Source organism: Nannobrachium achirus, assembly GCF_963921795.1.
Source record: "Nannobrachium achirus genome assembly, chromosome: 19".
In the NCBI taxonomy this organism is placed as follows: Eukaryota; Metazoa; Chordata; class Actinopteri; order Myctophiformes; family Myctophidae; genus Nannobrachium; species Nannobrachium achirus.
In genome coordinates, this window is record NC_137826.1 from 41443097 (window position 1) to 41462800 (window position 19704).

Consider the following 19704-nt stretch of genomic DNA (forward strand, 5'->3'; position numbering starts at 1 on the left):
ATAGCCGACACTGGGTATATTTCATCATGCTTCTTTTACTGACACATCTGTATGAATGTATGGCAACTGCAGCTGTTGAACAGAACTAGTTTCCTATCTATCTATCTATCTATCTACCTATCTATGTGAAAATCTCAGATAGTTATATTTAGTCATGGTGATAATTATTCTGTGTGATTACATGTTTATTTCTGCCCACTTAAGGCATCTGGGTCTAAGCCGGCAGAGGCGAGAGCCTCTCATTACAGTACGTGGTTCCATATCCTCTTATGATGGTCATTGATTTATTGCTCACCAAAATCCTCAAACAGCGACTCCACAAAGCTGGTGCCGTTGCTGTACAGACAGCTGTTCACGTAGACGTCGGAGCCGTTCCCTGGAGGAGAGATGAGAGCATTGAAAGAACACTCACAACTCACCATACGATTCGAATCACGATACTATGTTCACGATACGATCTTTATTGATAGGACAGTAGACTGATGACTGTTTCTCTTACACAAATTCAGTATTTTCTTTCTCTTTTCTTCACTTATCCTCTTCTCTATTTAGAATTGCGATTTAATCATGATTTAAAATCCACCAGTTTGAACGATTTACTATATATATTGTTACATGCCTAGCACTTCCGTTCACTTTTTCCCCGCATTGTGAGCTTGTAGATCTGCTATTTTTGGTTAACGTTGTTTCCACCCCAGAATATGGATGGGCGGACACTGGGGTTGGAGTGGTTAAAATCCATGAATCACATCTGTCTCTCTCTCTCAACAGCGGTCAGAGCCAGAGAACAGCTTCATCAGCTCCACTGAGACCTCCTGGACGTGCTGTAGTCCACTGATTCTCAACCTTCATCTCAAGGACCCCCAGTTTGACATGTGTTATGAAACAGTATGTCCCATATACTCTGTCTGTGTGCTGCATGCGTGTGCGCTCGTATGCGTGTATAGTCTGTATACATAATGTAGTACCCAGTACCACACTAATGAGGAGTAGAGAGAAAAGTCTATTTATCTCGGAATCTTTTCCCAGGTGTGCTTTTTGTTCAAAACAGGCTTTTTTTCTATGGACCCTAACTACTGTATAGACCAGATGATCGCGGATATAATGTTATTTCTCCGGTAGAAAGAAGAGAGACAAGTCTTTCCAAAGTCACCTATGTTTACATGCGTGTTGGAAAAAAAACGTCAGTGGATCTTCAAAGGTTACTAAAAACGCTCTAAATCACTGGCAAGGGGAGGCTAGACAATGTTTCGAAATCACTGGCAAGGGGAGGCTAGACAATGTTTTAACTCTGGCAGTTAAAGTTATATACTGTTAAATAGTGTTAGTGCTCTTTGATTACACTTACTGAATACTAGACCTGTTAAAAGTTCTTTCACTGTGCTAATTCCAGTGCTGAGGAGGGCCACGCAAGATTTCTGTAGTGTACCTGGTACACTTTTCCTAATCCATTATAGTCAGTCAATAGCCTTGCAAAAAAACAGTATCACCTTGGCTTCAATTCGTTGAAATCACATTTGGCAAATTGTGTTCTTGTTGGATCTTTGTGGCTTAAACTGGTTTGGTGGCAATTGAATGTTTGAAATGTAGAACATTGCTTTAACTCATTATGCTTTGTTCAAAAGAGAGGGGAGAGACACTTATCTGGTCTTTAGACTGAGCTCTGTTTGTATAGAGAGAAAAAAGGCTGTTGTGATTCCTGCCCTGGGCTGGTGTTTTCAGTTAGGTCAGCTGTGCCATGTGGGCTTACCGGTATGTCAGACAGCAAAACACACAGGCCTCTCTCTCTAATAGCACAGGGACACGGCTAATTACAGCCATGCAACTTAATGTGTACGATCGCCAACGCTCCCCGACTAATGGCCAGAAGACTTTCTGAATCAGCTTTAGTTTTCTGCATTGTAAGAAAACCCATAGGCAATGCCTTTTTTTTTAAATATATAGCAGCAGCAATAACCGCTCCTACATCTGGCTTTGTCTGTATGTAAGTATGTCCTACACTTGGTCAAACTTCACAGGAAACTTAATGAAATGTGCACTTCTATCCTCGACCTATCTTTTAAACTAAATGAGTTTCACCCATATTACTTGTAATGTGATGTGACAATAAAGCTTGATTCTGATTGTGATTCTGCTTATTTTTATAGTTTGATTGTGGAGATAGATAGGAAACGGGGGAGAGAGATGGGGAGAGACGTGCAGTTGGGAACAGGATTCAAACCCACAACAACACGATCAGCCTGCTTATGTGCCTAGAGTAGGTGCCTGGACCGCTGGACCATGGCCCAGGCCTACTGCAGGGTCTTTTGACCTTGAATTAAACAGAATTATATCCCAACAGTAGTTTAGCTTCTTGTTAAGATTTTTTAATTTAGAGTTTGCATTCATCCCAAAGGGAAATTCCTCTTTCTTTTCTTTTCCTTTTCTGTCGTTCCCACCATGTGGAGGCATGGGTTTTTGGATCCAGCCACAGAACACCACTCCTGGGAGCTGGCTGGAGATTTGCTGCTTGTTCAAGAAAGAACACACAGTCCTTCCTCTAATTCCTCTCTAATTATGATCTTACAGCATCCAAAGCCTGTTATCCTCTCACATCCATGATTCTATATCCTCCCCTTCATCCTTATACGGCAGAGATAAACAAGGATCCACCAACGTTTAGCCCTGGGCATTGTCTTGTGAGCTGCAGGCCACTGGTTGGTCACATATCATGATTGGAATCACAACGAACTTTGTTTCCCCTGTTCACACAAATATGTGAGGAACTTAGAAGATACACAGACATTCTGGGAGGGGAAATCCCTTGGTGGATGACTTTAACCACTTTCAACATATTGTTGAAAGTGTCCTCATTCGTTTTGGCCGTTAATATAGGGCATAGCAATGGCAGCCATTTTGTGGTGCCACAGATATAAAACCCATACATTTTGCCCATAGACAGAGATTTTCCAAAAGTATTTAGATAAATGTTAAGCCTGGAAACAAGCCACCCAGGCTCCTGGTGAATCATGAAATGTTTGTGTAAAAAATATTTGGAAAAGATTGGGTATTTATTAAATACAGTATACATGTATAATGAAATATTTAAAAACAAATGACACAGAATGAAATGTTTTGTGGCCATGAGTTATGATTCACCAGGATCCTGGATGGCTTGGTTCCAGGCAAAAAGATATTCATATGAATATTTTCGGAAATCTTGACAACATTTCAAATTGTTTCTAATTTCTTTCAAAAAGAATTAGCAGCTCAACATGCTTTTTTCCTCCAAAGAAACACTTGAGTTCAGCAGAGCTTCCCCGTGTTGGTGCCAGAAACAGCATGACACTGTGCCAGACCTAACCCTGACCTAAGACTAAATCAATGTCTCACCCCTATTAACTCTCCTACTGCCAGATTATTTATTTATTTATTGGGTCTGGCGCCATCAAAAAGCGGCTTACCTTTGCGACGTTATAGTAGATAGACAGACAGACATTTATTTTTATTTTATTTTTTTTTTTGGTTGTGCAATAGTGCACTTTGGTCTGCCAGGCAGCAGAGGGCGGCGTCATGCGAGAATGAATGTGAATTTGCCTGTTATGTGTTGAAGAAGAAGAAGACCAGTCACTGGCCACAGAGCCTCAGAGCCAGAGAAAATCAACAAGGAAGTGAATTGTTCTCCGTTGATGTTAACGCATAATGGATTTTTTACACCATCACCGCGGAAAATGTGTTTACAGTAGACGGCCGCGCGACGCCTCATCAGCTTACAGTCATCAGACGAACGAACCGAACGAGCGCCGTATTGGCTTCGAGGTTCTGTAAAAAATGGGGCGAACGTGAACGTTCGAAGCGGCGGGAGAGTTAAGTGTTGCTGTATTTGCAGCTGTATTTGGCAAGGGTTGGATTTAGAGAGTGAATATAGATTGACAGCATGAGAGTGTTTCTCAAGCCAGTTTGCCTGGCTCCGAAGTGTACCAGAGGTGATTAACTGTCATGGGATGTGAACTTAAAACAAAATCGCTGGCCTTATGTTAAAACAAAATCGCTGGCCTTGTGTTAATGGAAGTATCATCTACAAGTTCACCATGAAAGCTCAGCTCACAAGCCCATAATGTGACTCACCGGAGGCAGGGACATTTTCACATAAAAACCACTGCATTCACATAGTTGATCTCATTCACCCCATTCATAAAGACTGATGCCTTCATTCGCACGCAACAAATCTAAAAATGGTGATGCTTTATCGCCACATAATAGAGTTCTGTGTGGATGTACTCAAACAACAGTTTGAAAAAATATGCTTTCAGGTAAATGAATTGCAAAAAAAGTGCAAGGACTTTTACAAGGCTATTGCCCTGTAATTGAGCTGAATTATCAGACCTGTACGGTACCCTTCTTTTCTCTCTCTCTCTCTCTCTCTCTCTCTCTCTCTCTTTCTCTTTCCAGAAGATTATGATTTAATTGTTAAATGTCTTCATGTTTTAAGGAAAAGTGTTTTTTGTTTGATTGCTGAAGACACAGGTCTTGGGATATCATTGTTCAAATAAAAGCATTCAAAGCTCTCTCTCCCCCCTGTACCTTTGGGCTGCAGTGTCTCTAGGAGGTTTCGTACGGAGGCCATCTTGTCTGCCGTGGCGGGGCTGACCGCCTCCTGGTCCAGCATCTTCAACAGAACACCAAGCTCCTTCACTAGACGCTCCATCGCTGCTGAATGACCAGGAGAGACACAGGACATTAGGGGACAAAAAGCTACACATAGCTACACATAGTAACACAGGTATGGAATGTCCTTCCACAGGTCTTGAGAGTTGCAGCCTCTGTGGACATTTTTAAGAACCACTTATAAACACTACAAGCATTTGTGGAATGTCTTAGATTTAGTTTGTGAGTTTTCTCTGTGAGAAGTGCCTACTTCTGTGAACATGTTACTTACTTATACTTCACCACACTACACTACGCGTTCGAGTTGTTGTTGAACAGGCGTAGAACTTGCACCTAGCCTTGACAACCTTGCAGGCTTATGCAAAGGCTAAGATGTGATTTAGATAGCATGTTATGTAGGCAGATGCCAGGTTCATTTGTTCCTAGGCGTGTGGACCCCACTTTCCATCTAGACTACAAGCATTCAAATGATTACAACAAACAACAAGCATTCAAATGATTACAACAAACAACAAAAAGCACATGCTTGTTTAAACAGTAGTGTTTTAAATGGTTCTTCTTCAACTGAGGCACACTGACTGAGGCAACACTATCACACACTGATGTTTCCAAATGTCCCTACCCGCATGCCACACACACACACACACACACACACACACACACACACACACACACACACACACACACACACACACACACACACACACACACACACACACACACACACACACACACACACACACAGATTGTCCGAGGCGTGTGGCCAGTGTCAGTTAAGAGGCATGCAGTGAGTTTGGAGCTCAGCTTACTGCCTGCTGCAGCAGCTGAACGGGAAGGCGGATATTTCACATAATTTATCTGCCTTATCCCTCACACCCCTCTGCTACCCCCCCTCTCTCTCTCTCTCTCTCTGTTAAAAACCTAAATACTCACTGCATACTTTCTTTGAGCAATAACAGTTTTTCTTGTTCAACGAGGTGACATTGTGTGTGTGTGTGTGTGTGTGTGTGTGTGTGCGCGCGCGTGTGTGTGTGTGTGTGTGTGTGTGTGTGTGTGTGTGTGTGTGTGTGTGTGTGTGTGTGTGTGTGTGTGTGTGTGTGTGTGTGTGTGTGTGTCTCTGTTCCAGTGACCTTGACACTCCTGCAGCCTGTGACACACTCACACACATCCTGCTTGCTCAGAGCTGACAAAGAGAGAGAGGAAGGGGGTGGGCGAGAGACAGAGAGAGAGAGAGAGAGAGAGAGAGAGAGAGAGAGAGAGAGAGAGAGAGAGAGAGAGAGGGAAAAGGCGTGGGGGTGGGCCTTAAAAGGATAGAAGTTAGGGCCCGGACCGCTGGCCTAGCGGTCCGGGAACCTAGGCCACCAATGTATCCTGACAGTGCGGCACTGGTTCGAGTCCCAATCCGTGTCACTCCCCATTTCTCTCCCCGTTTCCTGTCTATAATAACACTCAGGTGTTGCACTCTGAAAATAGCAGATCTGCAAGCTCACATTGTGAGCTTGTAGATCGTCTATTTTCAGCATGCAACCAGGTATAAAATCAGGCATTACGACACCATCGAGGCCTGCCAAATGAAGTATAGCATTAGTTTATGCAGGACACGCGAGTCTTGCCCGCCTCAGCTCTAATCAGATGTCAGTCAGCTCCTTTCCTACTCCTCATTCACAGATCTGCTAATCATTACATCACTCAGTCTAATCCAATCAGAGTTCACTGTATTCCATTTGTTGCAATAAATGGTTAAATCTACTTTGACGTGAGTGTTCCTGACAAAAAATATATTTTGTCATATTTCAGATGACTAAAATATGACAAAAACTTAAATGGAATTTTATTCAAAAGACTATGACTAAAACTAAATCAAAATCAACACCGTCATTAAACCTTTCCCCTGACAGACAGGGAGGTTCAAACCATCTCCCCCGGATCCCCACTCGGCTGAACAGCCACCCCTACCAACCAGTAGGGGCCGCTATAGTGCAGTGACAAGGACACGGTCCCCTGCAGGCTTCCTCTACCCACAAAACACTAACAACTGTGTTTGTTGGAGCGTCCGGCCGGCCCAAGCCAGAGGCACCGCAGCCGGGAATTGAACCCTGCAGGGTCTCTGGAGGGCAAGTGTTTATCTCTACGCCACGGGATGGGGATGCCCCGCGTTTCCTCTCTTTCAACAGCACTGGATGTCTGGAGATGTCGTTGTTTTGGCACTTTATTTTAGATAGAGTAGGTTAGTGTCAAGACTGAGAGACAGGAAACCTTGGGCAGAGAGAGAGGGGAGACCACCAGGCAGGCTCCCCTTGCTTAACTGTTGTAATCTGGATGATAGTAGAAACATTTGGTTGTTTTTTTCCCCACTCACAATACAAGATATGGGATATGTGTGGTAGGGATTAGGGAATGCCCCTCCCGGCATTTCCTACCCCAGCCTTGATCGGGAGCAAATATCAGGAAACATTATCCTCTAGACCAGTGGTGGTCTTCTAGAGGATACATTGTCTACATTGTCTTCTCACTCAACAGTAAACAAACCAACAAAGTTTAAGTGTATAGAGGCCGAGGTATCTGCACATTTCTAAAGTGACAATTTAAGGACTTTTTAATACCTCTAAAATGACAAATTAAACAAATTGTCAAATATTAGAGGCAGAAATTGTGAAAATAGCAGATCTACATGCTCACAACGCCTGTAGATCTGCTATTTTCACAATATAACCGTGTTGTAATGTAAATGTAATGCCTCAACTCTTAGTGCTTGTCAGGGTGGGGGGTACCCAGTTAAAATATGGAGTCGCGACCTGAAAAGGTTGAGAACCACTGCTCTAGACTATGGTGAGTGGTTCAAGGATGAGATCCAATCATAAGCCTTAGTCCCGATTTGCCATCCCGATTTAGATTTTTTACGTCATGTCAAACTCGACGTCAGAAGGAGCATGTAAATTGGGAAGGAAAAAACGGGTAAAAATGGTTTCCTACTCTAAAAAAAAAAAATAATACTGTTTTACTCTGGATGACAGCAGATATGGTTGCTTATGTTGTTGTTTGGAAGACAATTAGCGAATGTGGTTGACCCAAACTGGTGGTCGGGACCCCAGGGGAGTCCCCAAATTATTTTGGGAGGTCCCCAGGAGATTAGCGTAATGTGCAACATTGTTTTCTCACTCAACAGTAAACGAACCACCATGCAGTATAAGTTAGGGATGTGCCGAATACAAAATTCTTGGCCGAAACCGAATACCGAATACTGGAAACATTCCGCCGAATACCGAATACCGAATAGCCGAATAATACATGTATATAATTTATTTTGTATAATAAATGTTTGTACCATTGCTGTACCTTTGTTGTAAAGCTACCTGATTATGGCAAAACCTAACTTAAATAATAATCACCATATGGTTCCATAAAACTTTTATTTCTCACTTTTGAATGCACACATAACAAAATAAAATATTTTCTCTTTGCAATGTTAGCATAAAACAAAGTCAAAATAGTGCAATTATTATTATTATTATTTGGAACTTTGGAAATCTCAGTTGGAACTGTTACCCCTGCTACCCGATGCTGGATAAGCGGTTGAAGATGGATGGATGGATGAATGGATAATTATTTATGCATGTAGAGTAGGCTACATTATTTACATTTATTGTGTAGCAATAAAACACTGGCTTATAGTTTAATTATTGGAAACTAAAGAGCATAAATGCAATATTAGGCTTGTCGTTCAGAATGGAAAATAAAGTGGAACTTAGCGTGAGGGGGAGAGGATTACTTGACATTCAGTTAGTTGACACACGTACTGCACAAGCCAGACTGTGCTGATTGACTATGTCAAATGACCAGTCAAATCAGGGTCAACGAGTCATAGTTATTAACCTAACAGCCTAGGATAGCTGGCAATAATATGCGACGACACATCACATTGTTAAAGACGCATCATCACGCATCGCGAGTTTCGCGACCATTTCTCGTCTGCAAGCAGTTGGAGCCTTACATCGTGGATATTAATGTGTTGCTGTTGTCCTCTCCAATTGAACAGCCAAAGGTAGAAGATCTCTAAGTTATTAATCCAGTGGGAGCAATGGTTTCCAAGAGGTTTTAGCAACTTTTTTAAGGCAGCGAGCGGCATGAGTGTGTGAAGAGGGGAGGGGAGGAGGGAGCAGCATGGAGAGCAGACTGCGTCGGAGCTCGGAGGGAAGGAAAACCTTTGATCTACAAGCCCACAGCACGTTGCACCCGCGACGCTTTGTGGGCTTGCAAATTGGCGTAGGGGTGTGTCTTGTGAGCCTGTGTATGTGTTTGAGCGAATGAGCACATACACACCCACGCACACACACACACACACACACAAACACAGTCACAGTCAGTCCGATCGTCAGATACAACTGTGCGGAGATTTCTCAGAAATGTGCCGCGGTCCGGACGGAGGTGCGCCGCGGTCCGGACATGGACTGCGGTCCGCCTATTGAGGACCCCAACTAGACCCCTGTCCTTCACACTATTCAGTGCTCAACTATTCGGTTTTAAAAGCTATCCAGCCGAAAACCAAAAATGCATTTTTAGCCATTTTCGGCCGAAAATTTTCGGTGCCGAATATTCGGCCTCATCCCTAGTATAAGTGTATCTGCACATTTCTAAAGTAACAATTTAATTACTTTTAAGATCTTATTAATACCAAATATTATGTAAGAAAGAGGCAAAATAAAGAGGCAAACATTGTGAAAATAGCCAATCTACAAGCACTTGAAACTCCAGGTTCTTTTTAGGGGGATCCCCAGTTCAAAATATGATTATTGTGGAGGTAAAATGTTAGTGAACCCTTGGCTTAACTGTTCTAGATCTAGAGCTGCAGGAGAAGAATGTGGTTGGACCAGGCCACTCAGAGGTGAGCCTGTGTGCCGGTCGGTTAGTGTTACGTAAAAGTTTAATTGATCGAAAACATTGTTTATAGATGAAATACAATGTGAATTTCTTCTTTTCTTTGGTAATAAAATGTCATAGACGTTGCATCAGAAAAAAAAGAATGAGCAGATCAGAGATGTAGTAGGCCTAATTCATGCACAAAAACAAACTAGGCAGTAATTTGTCAAAACACCCAAACAGGGAATGAGAGAGAGAGAGAGAGAGAGAGAGAGAGAGAGAGAGAGAGAGAGAGAGAGAGATGAAATGAAATGAAAGAGTGATCCATCTTCTCATCACCAGGTTCTTTCCGCCCCCCTGTCTAACAATACTCCATTGTCTGCACAGGGTTCAAATATAGACCCATTCACAACCAAGGGATGCAATACAATGTCTGAGACTCAACACACAAAAACAACACAGGAATTAAAGTGCACGCACACACGCGCTCACACGCGCTCACACACACACACACACACACACACACACACACACACACACACACACACACACACACACACACACACACACACACACACGCGCACACACACACACACACACACACACAAAGACAGACACGCACGCACACACACACACACACACACACACACACACACACACACACACACACACACACACACACACACACACACACACACACACACACACACACACACACACACACACACACACACACACACACACAGCTGTTGGACATATCCTTTAACCCAAAATGCCCGTAGCTGTGGATTGCGCAGCTGTGCTCCACACCCTTCTTCAACAGAGTGTGTGTGTGTGTGCGTGCCTGTGCGTGTGCATGTGCGTGTGTGCGTAGCGTATGCACATGTATGTGTATTCCAGCAGCTGGGGTTTTCTGTCTATGTTGTCAACAGTAGCTCATGTCCACTACGGTCCTACATCTCAGTCTACAAACTGTACTGTACCTTAGTCCTATTATCTACCTGAATAAATACCTACAAATAATGAGCGACGGCCTAGGGCGACTAGTGTAGCCATCCAGGAACCTATAGCCTGACAGCTTGTTGCGAGTACGACTCCCGATCCCGACCACCTTTAATGCGTGTCACTCCCCATTTCCTGTCAGATTACTGTTCACTATCAATTTAAAATTTACGATTTAGGCATTTAGCAGACGCTCTTAATCCAGAGCGATTTACAATAAATAGCAAGATAATACATCAATACATCAACATCAATACATCAAATGCATAGAAATAGTAATCTAAGAAAAAGAACGGAGGTAGAAAAAACACAGCAGTAAACAATGATCTAGTAACATCCACCTATAGAACCAACCACTCACTGGCATCCTTTAAAACAGCCCTGAAAATTCACCTTTCAGGAGGCCAAAAAGGGAGTCAATTATCACTTCTCCCTTACACAGGCAACTTTTTCTTCACATACCAGCTGAACACCAGTTCAGTGGCCTTGTGGTTAGAGCGTCCGCCCTGAGACTGGGAGATTGGGGTTCGATCCCCGGCCGCGATAATACCAAAGACTCTGAAAAATGGGATCCAGTGCCTCCCTGCTTGAACTCTGCATCAAGGGTTGGATTGGGGGGTAAGTACCTTACAACATACTGTACAAGCATCATATCCAGAGGGTGTACTTGTACTGTATCAGGCTGCTTCACGCTACAGATCAGGAGATAGGCTCCTGCCCTATGGGCCTCATGGCTCGGCAAGGCTTACTTACTTACTGAACCCTTACCTCATCGGTCCTCTGCTCCTCTCCCTGATGTTCTTACAACACTGCATTGTCAAAAGTGGATTCCAATACAAATACTGAACTATATACTCAAAGCAATGCCTGAAAATATCTTATATCAAACTTAAACATCAGTGCAAAATAAAAAACTGCTGTTTTTATGTCCATCTTTCCACTTTGTTGCTGTTGTTGTGGTGGTGGTGCCTTGTTTCCAACACATCTTTAAACTTGCACATTTATTTCATCATTTGCTTGTTGTTACAAAGAAAGAAGTCACTGTCCCTCGTTCTCTTGCTCCATCTCTTGCTCTCTCCTCCAGTTTATCTTTCAACATCTCATGTTCTGTTACCCCCCATTCTCTCTCTCTCTCTCTCTCTCTCTCTCTCTCTCTCTCCATCTCTCTCAGGACCAGAGGGCTGAGAATCAGCTGTTGAGATGGCTTGTGGTTCCTGTCTTCCACAAGAAGAATCTTTCTATAAACCCCCCAGCCCACACACACACACACACACACACACACACACACACACACACACACACAATCTCTCTCTCTCTCTCTATCTGACTTTCTCTCACACAGAAACATAATCATGCAGACAGCAAGCATGGTCACATGGGACGCCAATGGATCTAATGGATAAATAGGGCCAATGTGTGTGGTGTGTTGCTGTGCGCGGTGTGTGTGTGTGTGTGTGTGTGTGTGTGTGTGTGTGTGTGTGTGTGTGTGTGTGTGTGCAGGCTGTGTGAAGAAGGCCAGTCATGAGAGCAGGGTCATGGGACTTCCATTTTAACAGATTTAGGCTGCGCAATGTGCGCATGCATGGGGCCGAGACGCCTGTCGCTCAGCTGCTGTCTGTCCGAGGCCGCTGGCCCTCGTGTTGCTGCTTAGTGTTGACATGACATGCTTCATGTGGTCAGAGTGGAGGGGATAGAGAGGGACCAGATATATATACGAACACTGTTCAAAGAAACCCAGCCTTCAGACGCATATACACGACACGTGTGTACTGTGTACGTGCCCGCATGTGGGCGCGCACACACACACACACACACACACACACACACACACACACACACACACACACACACACACACACACACACACACACACACACACACACACACACACACACACACACACACAATTGAATACCAATAGGTAAACCAATGGACCCTAATAATTATTAACCCATTTAGACCTGAGGCCGATTCTAAAAACATTGACTCAACTGAAAAAGTTCAAATATTTATTCAAAGAATTATGTTGCTATACAGCATACTGTACTTAGCGACAACTACCCCAAAAGGGGTTCCGGGTCTAAATGGTAAATGGTGCATTTATACATAGCACTTTTTATCCAAGGCAATTTAAAGAGATTGTGCATTACATTCACCCATTCACACACACACACATTCATAAACCGATGACGGAGGAAACCATGCAAGGCACCAACCTGCTCATCAGGAGCAGTTAGGGGTTCAGAGTCTTGCTCAAGGACACTTCGACACTAACTCTGGGGGAGCCCGGGACCGAACTGGGAACCCCACTGTCGCCCCAGAAATGGGTTAATTAAGAGTTAAATGAACATGTCTGGACAGCCAAACTGACCCCGCCCCAGCTCCATCATCTCTTCTCCTCTCCCCACTCCTCTTCAGACAAGGGGTGGGAGGTCAGACCTTGGAGTGGTTAATGGCCAACGCTGCAGCAGGGTTCACGCGGTTAATGTGAATTAATGTGGAGGATTGTGCTGTGCTGTGCAGCACTCCTCCTCTTCCTCCCCTTCCTGCCTCTCCCACACTGGGACTCCCAGAGGGGGATCCATGGGCCTCCTGCTCCACGCCCGTATGCCTCCCCTCCCCTCCCCTCCCCTCCCCTCCCCTCCCCTTCCCTCTGCCTCCCTCCCTGTGCCTCTCCTCTCCTCTCCTCTCCAATCCATCCCATCCCTCATATCGTCGTTGTCGGGCGGAAACCTTGTATCTCAAAGTTTCAAATTTGTACGTTCTTTCGCAAAGCAAAGCCCTGCTTCATCATGCAATGCCGTCGTCGCACAAAAGTAGTGAAAACAGCCGATCTACGAGCACACAACGCCTCGCGGTGCGAGGCGTTGTGTGCTTGTAGATCGGCTGTTTTCACTGGTTTAAATCATTTTTAAAATGATAAATGCAACAAGGAACGGAAATGATAAATGCAACAAGGAATGGTTTTGGACATACAAGGTTTTCACCCCACAACGACGATATGCAGCCTTCTTTCCTCCTTCTCTCATGTCCCATCATCCAGTGGTGTAAAGTAACTAAGTACATTTACTCAAGTAAATCGCGTCAGGTTGTGACGTACTGACGTTGTGCATTGGGACGCGTTGTACATCCGTTGTGAGCGAAGGCTTAATGTACATGTGCTATTTTCAAAGTATACATTTTGAATTTCTGATGCCAATACTTTTGTACGTTTACTCAAGTACATTATACTTGTAATTGTAACACACACTTTCTACAATAGGGTATTGATACTTTTACTTACAGATGTACTGTTTCAAGTCTTCAGGCTTTATTGCTCTTTTCCAGAAAATTGCCTGCAAATGCATTTTTTCCACAGGGTTATTTCCATTAAATCTTTTATAGAGAATGGGGCGTATTTTTGCAGAAACCCGCAAATGGCAAGAACCCATTCTATTCCCATTGAAAAGCAGAATCCACCTTCACAGGTAGATTTCAGTCAGAGAAGGTCTGACGATAAAAAACGCTAAAATAGCTGATTTACGCTGCCAATCCACTGAAATCTACTGTTTCGCCAATGGCAGGACGTGCAAAGTTTTTAAATGGCAAATCTATAAGTAAAGAAAAAGTACTTCTCCCATCACTGCCCTTGTCCCCCCCCTCCTCTCTCTCTCTCTCTCTCTCTCTCTCTCTCTCTCTCTCTCCAGACAGTCATCCTCTCTTCAAACAGGGGTCAGGGTTTAACCCCCGTCCCCCCCTCACTCCCAGTCTGAGACAAAAGTCTGCTTCAAACTTGATATTTTGCACGAAAACAGAGGATGATGTCAGCCCCAGCCTGGGGTCTTTCGCATTCAGACACACGCAGACACTCGAAAATAGACCCCTCTGCAAACCGATTTAGTAAAGAATTTACAGGGAAACAGCTGGCGGCTGGGGCGGGGTGGGCATGGCAACAAAGCGTACATTTTTTCCTGCATTCTTGCAGCTATCTTATCAGTTTGTTGAGATATAGCGGGCCGGTGAGGAAATAGCTGGAGATGGCACATTATGGAGGGTTGAGTCAAAAGCCCACAACGCCACGGTGTTACCAACACTGGGGTTTTTATAGCGCTGAGTGTGGACATTCTTGTGCATATAGTGACCAGCAGGTCACTATGTGCATTTCATGTACAACAAGGACAATCATTCTATTTATAAATTGTGGAGATTACTATGTCTTGGAAATTCATATGACGTGCACACACTGACCAGACGACACATGTTGCAGTTGCACGCAAACTGCAACACATTCTTGTGTTGCAAACAGACATGTACGTATCGTATATACAGAGATGGGCAAAGTGGCAAACACACAAATTGCCTTGCGTTGCCGATCTAATCTTTGTTTGATGTTTTTCCAGGCAGTGTGCTGCTTCCCGGATTTTTGCAGGGAGATTAAAAACAACTGCATTTCTGACAATCAAGTAGGGATGGGACGATACAAGATATTATCGTTTATTGTGATAAAAAACACTCACGATAATAGTATCGTGGAGATTTAATTTATCGTGATATCGTCCTCCGTCATGCACTGGGATCAATTCAACTTTTATTTGTCGGGCTGCATATCCGGTACCACTTAAACCCTCTATAATTGGTAAAAGGTACTTATAATATATGTACTTGATACAGGCTTTTTTTTTCACTTACTATCAGTGTATTTGCCAAAAAATAGCCAACCTACAAGCTCACAACGCGTTGTGAGCTTGTAGGTTGGTTATTTTTTGGCAAATGTTCGTCCCCAGGATAATGGATTTTGATTATCGCGATAATATCGTAAATCACGATTTCTTTTGTCACAATAATCGTGATATGACATTTTCATATCGTCCCATGACACATGGCGAGTTGGCGACCTGACATCACTGCTTCACACAAACTATTTTTGTCACCACACCCTTAGCAATCATGAAAAAGGTATTTCATGAACAAAAATCCTGCACACTGCTCATGCTCAGCAGCAACAGTTTTTATTCAAATTGACGTTTCTGTCCCTCTGGACCCTCATCAAGAGTGTCTTAGTCACCAAACCCTGACACTGAAGTCAGAGTTAATTAGTTAATCAAACAAATACATTATTTAAAAATATATTGTAATAAAATCACACCCAGTGAAGTGAGCGGTGCGAGTTAATTTCATGAAGCATCCTGCGAAGCTTGGGAATCGGAAACTCTCTGTAAAGTAAAAGTAACTCAAACTTGTACTTAAGCACTGTACTTGAGAGGAAATATACTTTCCACCCACTGCTTACAAATGTGTTATTATTATTATGAGAGGCTGAATGTGTGTGGGAAAACCTGGGCCTGCTGACTGTGTCCCTGGCTGTGAAATACACCGGACTGGACTGGGGAGGAGGGGGGGAGGAAAAAGAGAGAGAAGAAACAAAGAGTAGTTGTGTGAGGAAGAAGGTCTGGGGAGTTTTCTTTTTATGAGACAGAAGAGAGAGAGGAGGAGGAAGGAAGGAAGGAAGGAAGAGAGGCTGGGAGAGCCTGAGGAAGAGGAAGAGGAGTAAAGGAGCCATGGTGGAGGTCAAGGTTTATGATAGCGATAGGGGTGTGTGTGTGTGTGTGTGTGTGTGTGTGTGTGTGTGTGTGTGTGTGTGTGTGTGTGTGTGTGTGTGTGTGTGTGCACGCGCGCGCGTGTATGTGAATATGTGTGTGTGTGTGGTTTCCTTCACTGATGATAACATGAGTTTCTTTTACTACCAGTAAGACTCCCTAATCGGGAGATTGATTGATTTTAGGCCAAAATGTGAAGGAGCAGTGTCCAAAAATGTGTTTGAAAAACTCGGCCTGATGGTGTCGCTATATGGGACAGATCCATGTTGATGAGATGAGTGTAGACATACTGTGTACCGATTTGCGTGATTTTAGGGCAAAATCTGTAGGAGTAGTGTCCAAAAATGTGTTTTAAAAATTGGCCTGAAGGTGGCGCTAAATGGGACAGATCCATGTTGATGACATCAGTGTAGAGCAAGTGTGTACCGATTTGTGTGATTTTAGGGCGAAATCTGTAGGAGTAGTGTCCAAAAATGTGTTTAAAAAAATCGGCCTGAAGGTGGCGCTAAATGGGACATATGCATGTTGATGAGATGAGTGTAGACATGCTGTGTACCGATTTGCGTGATTTTAGGGCAAAAATTGTAGGAGCAGTGTCCAAAAATGTGTTTTGCAAGAATCGGCCTCATGGTGGCGCTAGAAGAGGGCCATGTGAGAATTGATTGTGGTTTGGCAGGCAAGGAGTATGTGTGCAAAATTTGGCATGGATCGGGGCAACGGTTGCGGAGATATGAGCAGGGCAGGGTTAGTGTGACGGCGTGTGACTGACGGACGGACAGCCGGCGTGTGACGGACGGACAGCCGGTGGAGGTTTTGATAGTAAATGCGACCTAACGGTCGCAATGAAAAGCTCCACTGGCTGTCCGTCAGTCAGTCAGTCTGTCACTTCACGTCACGTCACACTTTTCCGCTACTCTTATCTCCGCCACTTTGCACACACACTCCTTGGCTGGCAAACCACAACCTCCAGCCTCCTGATTTCTCACATGGCCTTCTTTTAGCGCCACCATCAGGCTGAGTTTTGAAAAACACATTTTTGGACACTGCTACTACAGATTTTGGTATAAAGTCAAGTCATCAACATCAACATGGATCTGTCCCATTTCCCATTCCCTCCCTTCTAAAGTTTGTGTATGTGACGTGGCGGTCGCTTATCTCCCGATTAGCCTTATTCACGGCCCGCCCACCTACTTCCGTTTCTCAGTTTTCCCCGGGTGCTGACTTCAATTTAGAAGGGGAAACTATCAAACTATACCGGACTTAAAGCCAACAAATCGTTATTTCTAACAGTAAAGTAAATTATAGTGCTTTGTGCCGTTTAGTATCTTGTGTTCTTGATCATGCTAGCCGTATTTTATACTTTACTATTCGGAAATTGCATTAAATTTGCGATTTCTGTGCTAACTCCATAGGCTATGGTAGGATTTACCCCTTCAAAACAGGACTTCAGCACCCGGGGGATGCTGAGTGGGCGGGTCGTGAATAGGGCTAATTAGGGAGTCTTACTGGTTTAGCTTTTTTTTTTTTTTTATTACATTATACATTATTTATTTCTGTATTTATCTAAGTTTTAATGATATTATACATTATTTATTTAAGCCTTCATTTAATATCTTTTTAAAATAAATTATACGTTATTTACACTTATTTTCATATGAGCTGCATGTAGCCTATACTGTAAACGGGTTCCTCCCCTTTCCACCAGAATTAGGGTGAGTGTGAGCACAGAGCTGCCATTGAGCAGAGCTCCAGCAGCACAGCTTCCAACGGGGCACTCTTCTCTCTATCCTCTCCTCTCTGCAGCTATGAGCATCCGCTTGCATCATCACTGACTCCATCATACCTGTTGAATACCTCAGCACCTCCCACGTGACTCCCATCCATTCCCTTACACGCTGTGTGGAGGTGTGAATGACATCACCACTGTTCACAAACACGCGCTCGTACTGTAGCAGCCCTAGAATGGCTGTGATATTACAGTAAAGCTATACACAGCCACAACCCTTTATAAGACACGAATTCTTCTAGTTTTTTATGTATTTATTTAGATTGATAGAGTATTTCTCTGCACTATTAATTTTATTATTTTATGCTGTCTTTAACAAGGAGAAACATAATAATGTCGTTTTTATTTTCAAAGCATGCTTGCAGATGGAAAACACAATGACAAATAAAGCAACACTGAATCAACTACTGTAGCCTATATTATACACAGCCTCCCCCAGGGGAGTGCATGGGTGTGATCTATTTGTCTTTGTGATTATTTATGCATGTATTAATAATATCACAGCCAATCTAGGGGCTGTAGTGCTGTCTATACCCGGGACAGATGCGCTCCGTACCCGGGGCTCAAAGTATTGTTTGAACTGCTGTGCTCTATCCTCCTAACGTTCACTCAGATGGAACTTACTTGAGGAAGCGTCCCTTCAGCTTGTGTTATGGAAATGAAAAAATACATCAAATACATTCAAACTCAAATGAAGAGCGGCTAAGTAAAAGAGACAGCTACTCACAGCTTTTGTCGTTTGGATCCCGCACACACGTGTAAACTGTTGAGTGTAATTATTCCAAAATATTCCCAAACAACAAACCACAGTTCAGTGGTTGTGTGTGAGAGCTGCGCTCATCGACATGTCCATTCAAGGCGTGATAATGTTACAACCGTTACAAGCCAAGTAGCCAACTGACAGCCAGTGTATGTGTGTGTGTGTGTGTGTGTGTGTGTGTGTGTGTGTGTGTGTGTGTGTGCGCGCGCGCGCGTGTATGCAGTATATGACTATGTTTGTGTGTGCCAGTGCGTGCGTGTGTATGTGTGTGTGTCACCAGTGAGTCAGTGTGACCGCCCCAGTTTATACTTCCTTTCTCAGTGCTGCGCGGGGTCCTAGAGCTAGTCGTTTTACTCCTTCCAATCCAATGTTCCAATTCACCCTTTGTTAGCCTCCTGGTTGGTCCCTGACTGACCAACCAGCAGGCTCTATCTGCCTTGTCCCGCCCTGGTTCCGCCTTTTTTATGTTGAATTAGCTAAAACATATTTTTTGGAGAAATAAAAACATTTAAAAACAAGCTGATTCACTATGCTGCCACTGAGCAGCTCCAATTGACTGAAACAAAGTTTGAAATTAGAATTGAGCACACAGAATAACAATATGAAGCAACTGAATTAACATGGCAGTGGATGGAATGTCCCACTGAATGTCCCACCAAGACATAGCAACCAATGGGTGTGGAGAGGGGCAGGACAATGGGCGGGACTTGACAAAGGGTGAATTAACCTATACCAGGCAGTACCAGAGCCTTCTATTCAATTAACCATAACCCAATTAATTTCAACTGCTAGAAGTAGGCTAGTAGTAGTAGACCTATGTAGTTATAGTAGGCCTATAGTAGTTGTGCTAATAGGCCAACAACAATATTAATAAAGAATAATAATAACAACAACAATAATATGTAAGATGCCTAAGGGCGACAAGTGACCAGGTCACGCCATGTCTTGGCCATCTGGCCAGTGATGTATATCGGACCAGTTACCCATATGGAGACCCCTGGACCCTGGTACCCATGGAGATCCATGTACTGTATGGAGATATGCAGTGTTGTACCCGAACGCGTTCAAAGAACGAT

General features: G+C 43.7%; 2 protein-coding genes across 6 annotated transcripts in view; both read right to left on the bottom strand.

Annotated features, from left to right (window-relative positions):
- The window catches only part of LOC308304494 (actin filament-associated protein 1-like 1), a 57965-nt gene extending 39206 nt beyond the window's left edge, over positions 1-18759 (bottom strand). For 4 of the 5 annotated variants that reach the window (XM_080749102.1, XM_080749101.1, XM_080749100.1 and 1 more), the window contains exons 1-3: positions 18596-18759; positions 4564-4692; positions 296-376 (exon numbers count right to left, since the gene is read on the bottom strand). In XM_080749102.1, the coding sequence (XP_080605228.1) occupies positions 296-376; positions 4564-4687 (205 nt within the window). In that variant the 5' untranslated portion in view covers positions 4688-4692; positions 18596-18759. The remainder of the gene's footprint in view (positions 1-295; positions 377-4563; positions 4693-18595) is intronic. The other variant, XM_080749099.1, reaches the window with a different exon arrangement.
- hspa4a (heat shock protein 4a) overlaps positions 1-19704 on the bottom strand; it is a 460486-nt gene that overhangs the window by 140218 nt on the left and 300564 nt on the right. The window lies entirely within an intron of this gene.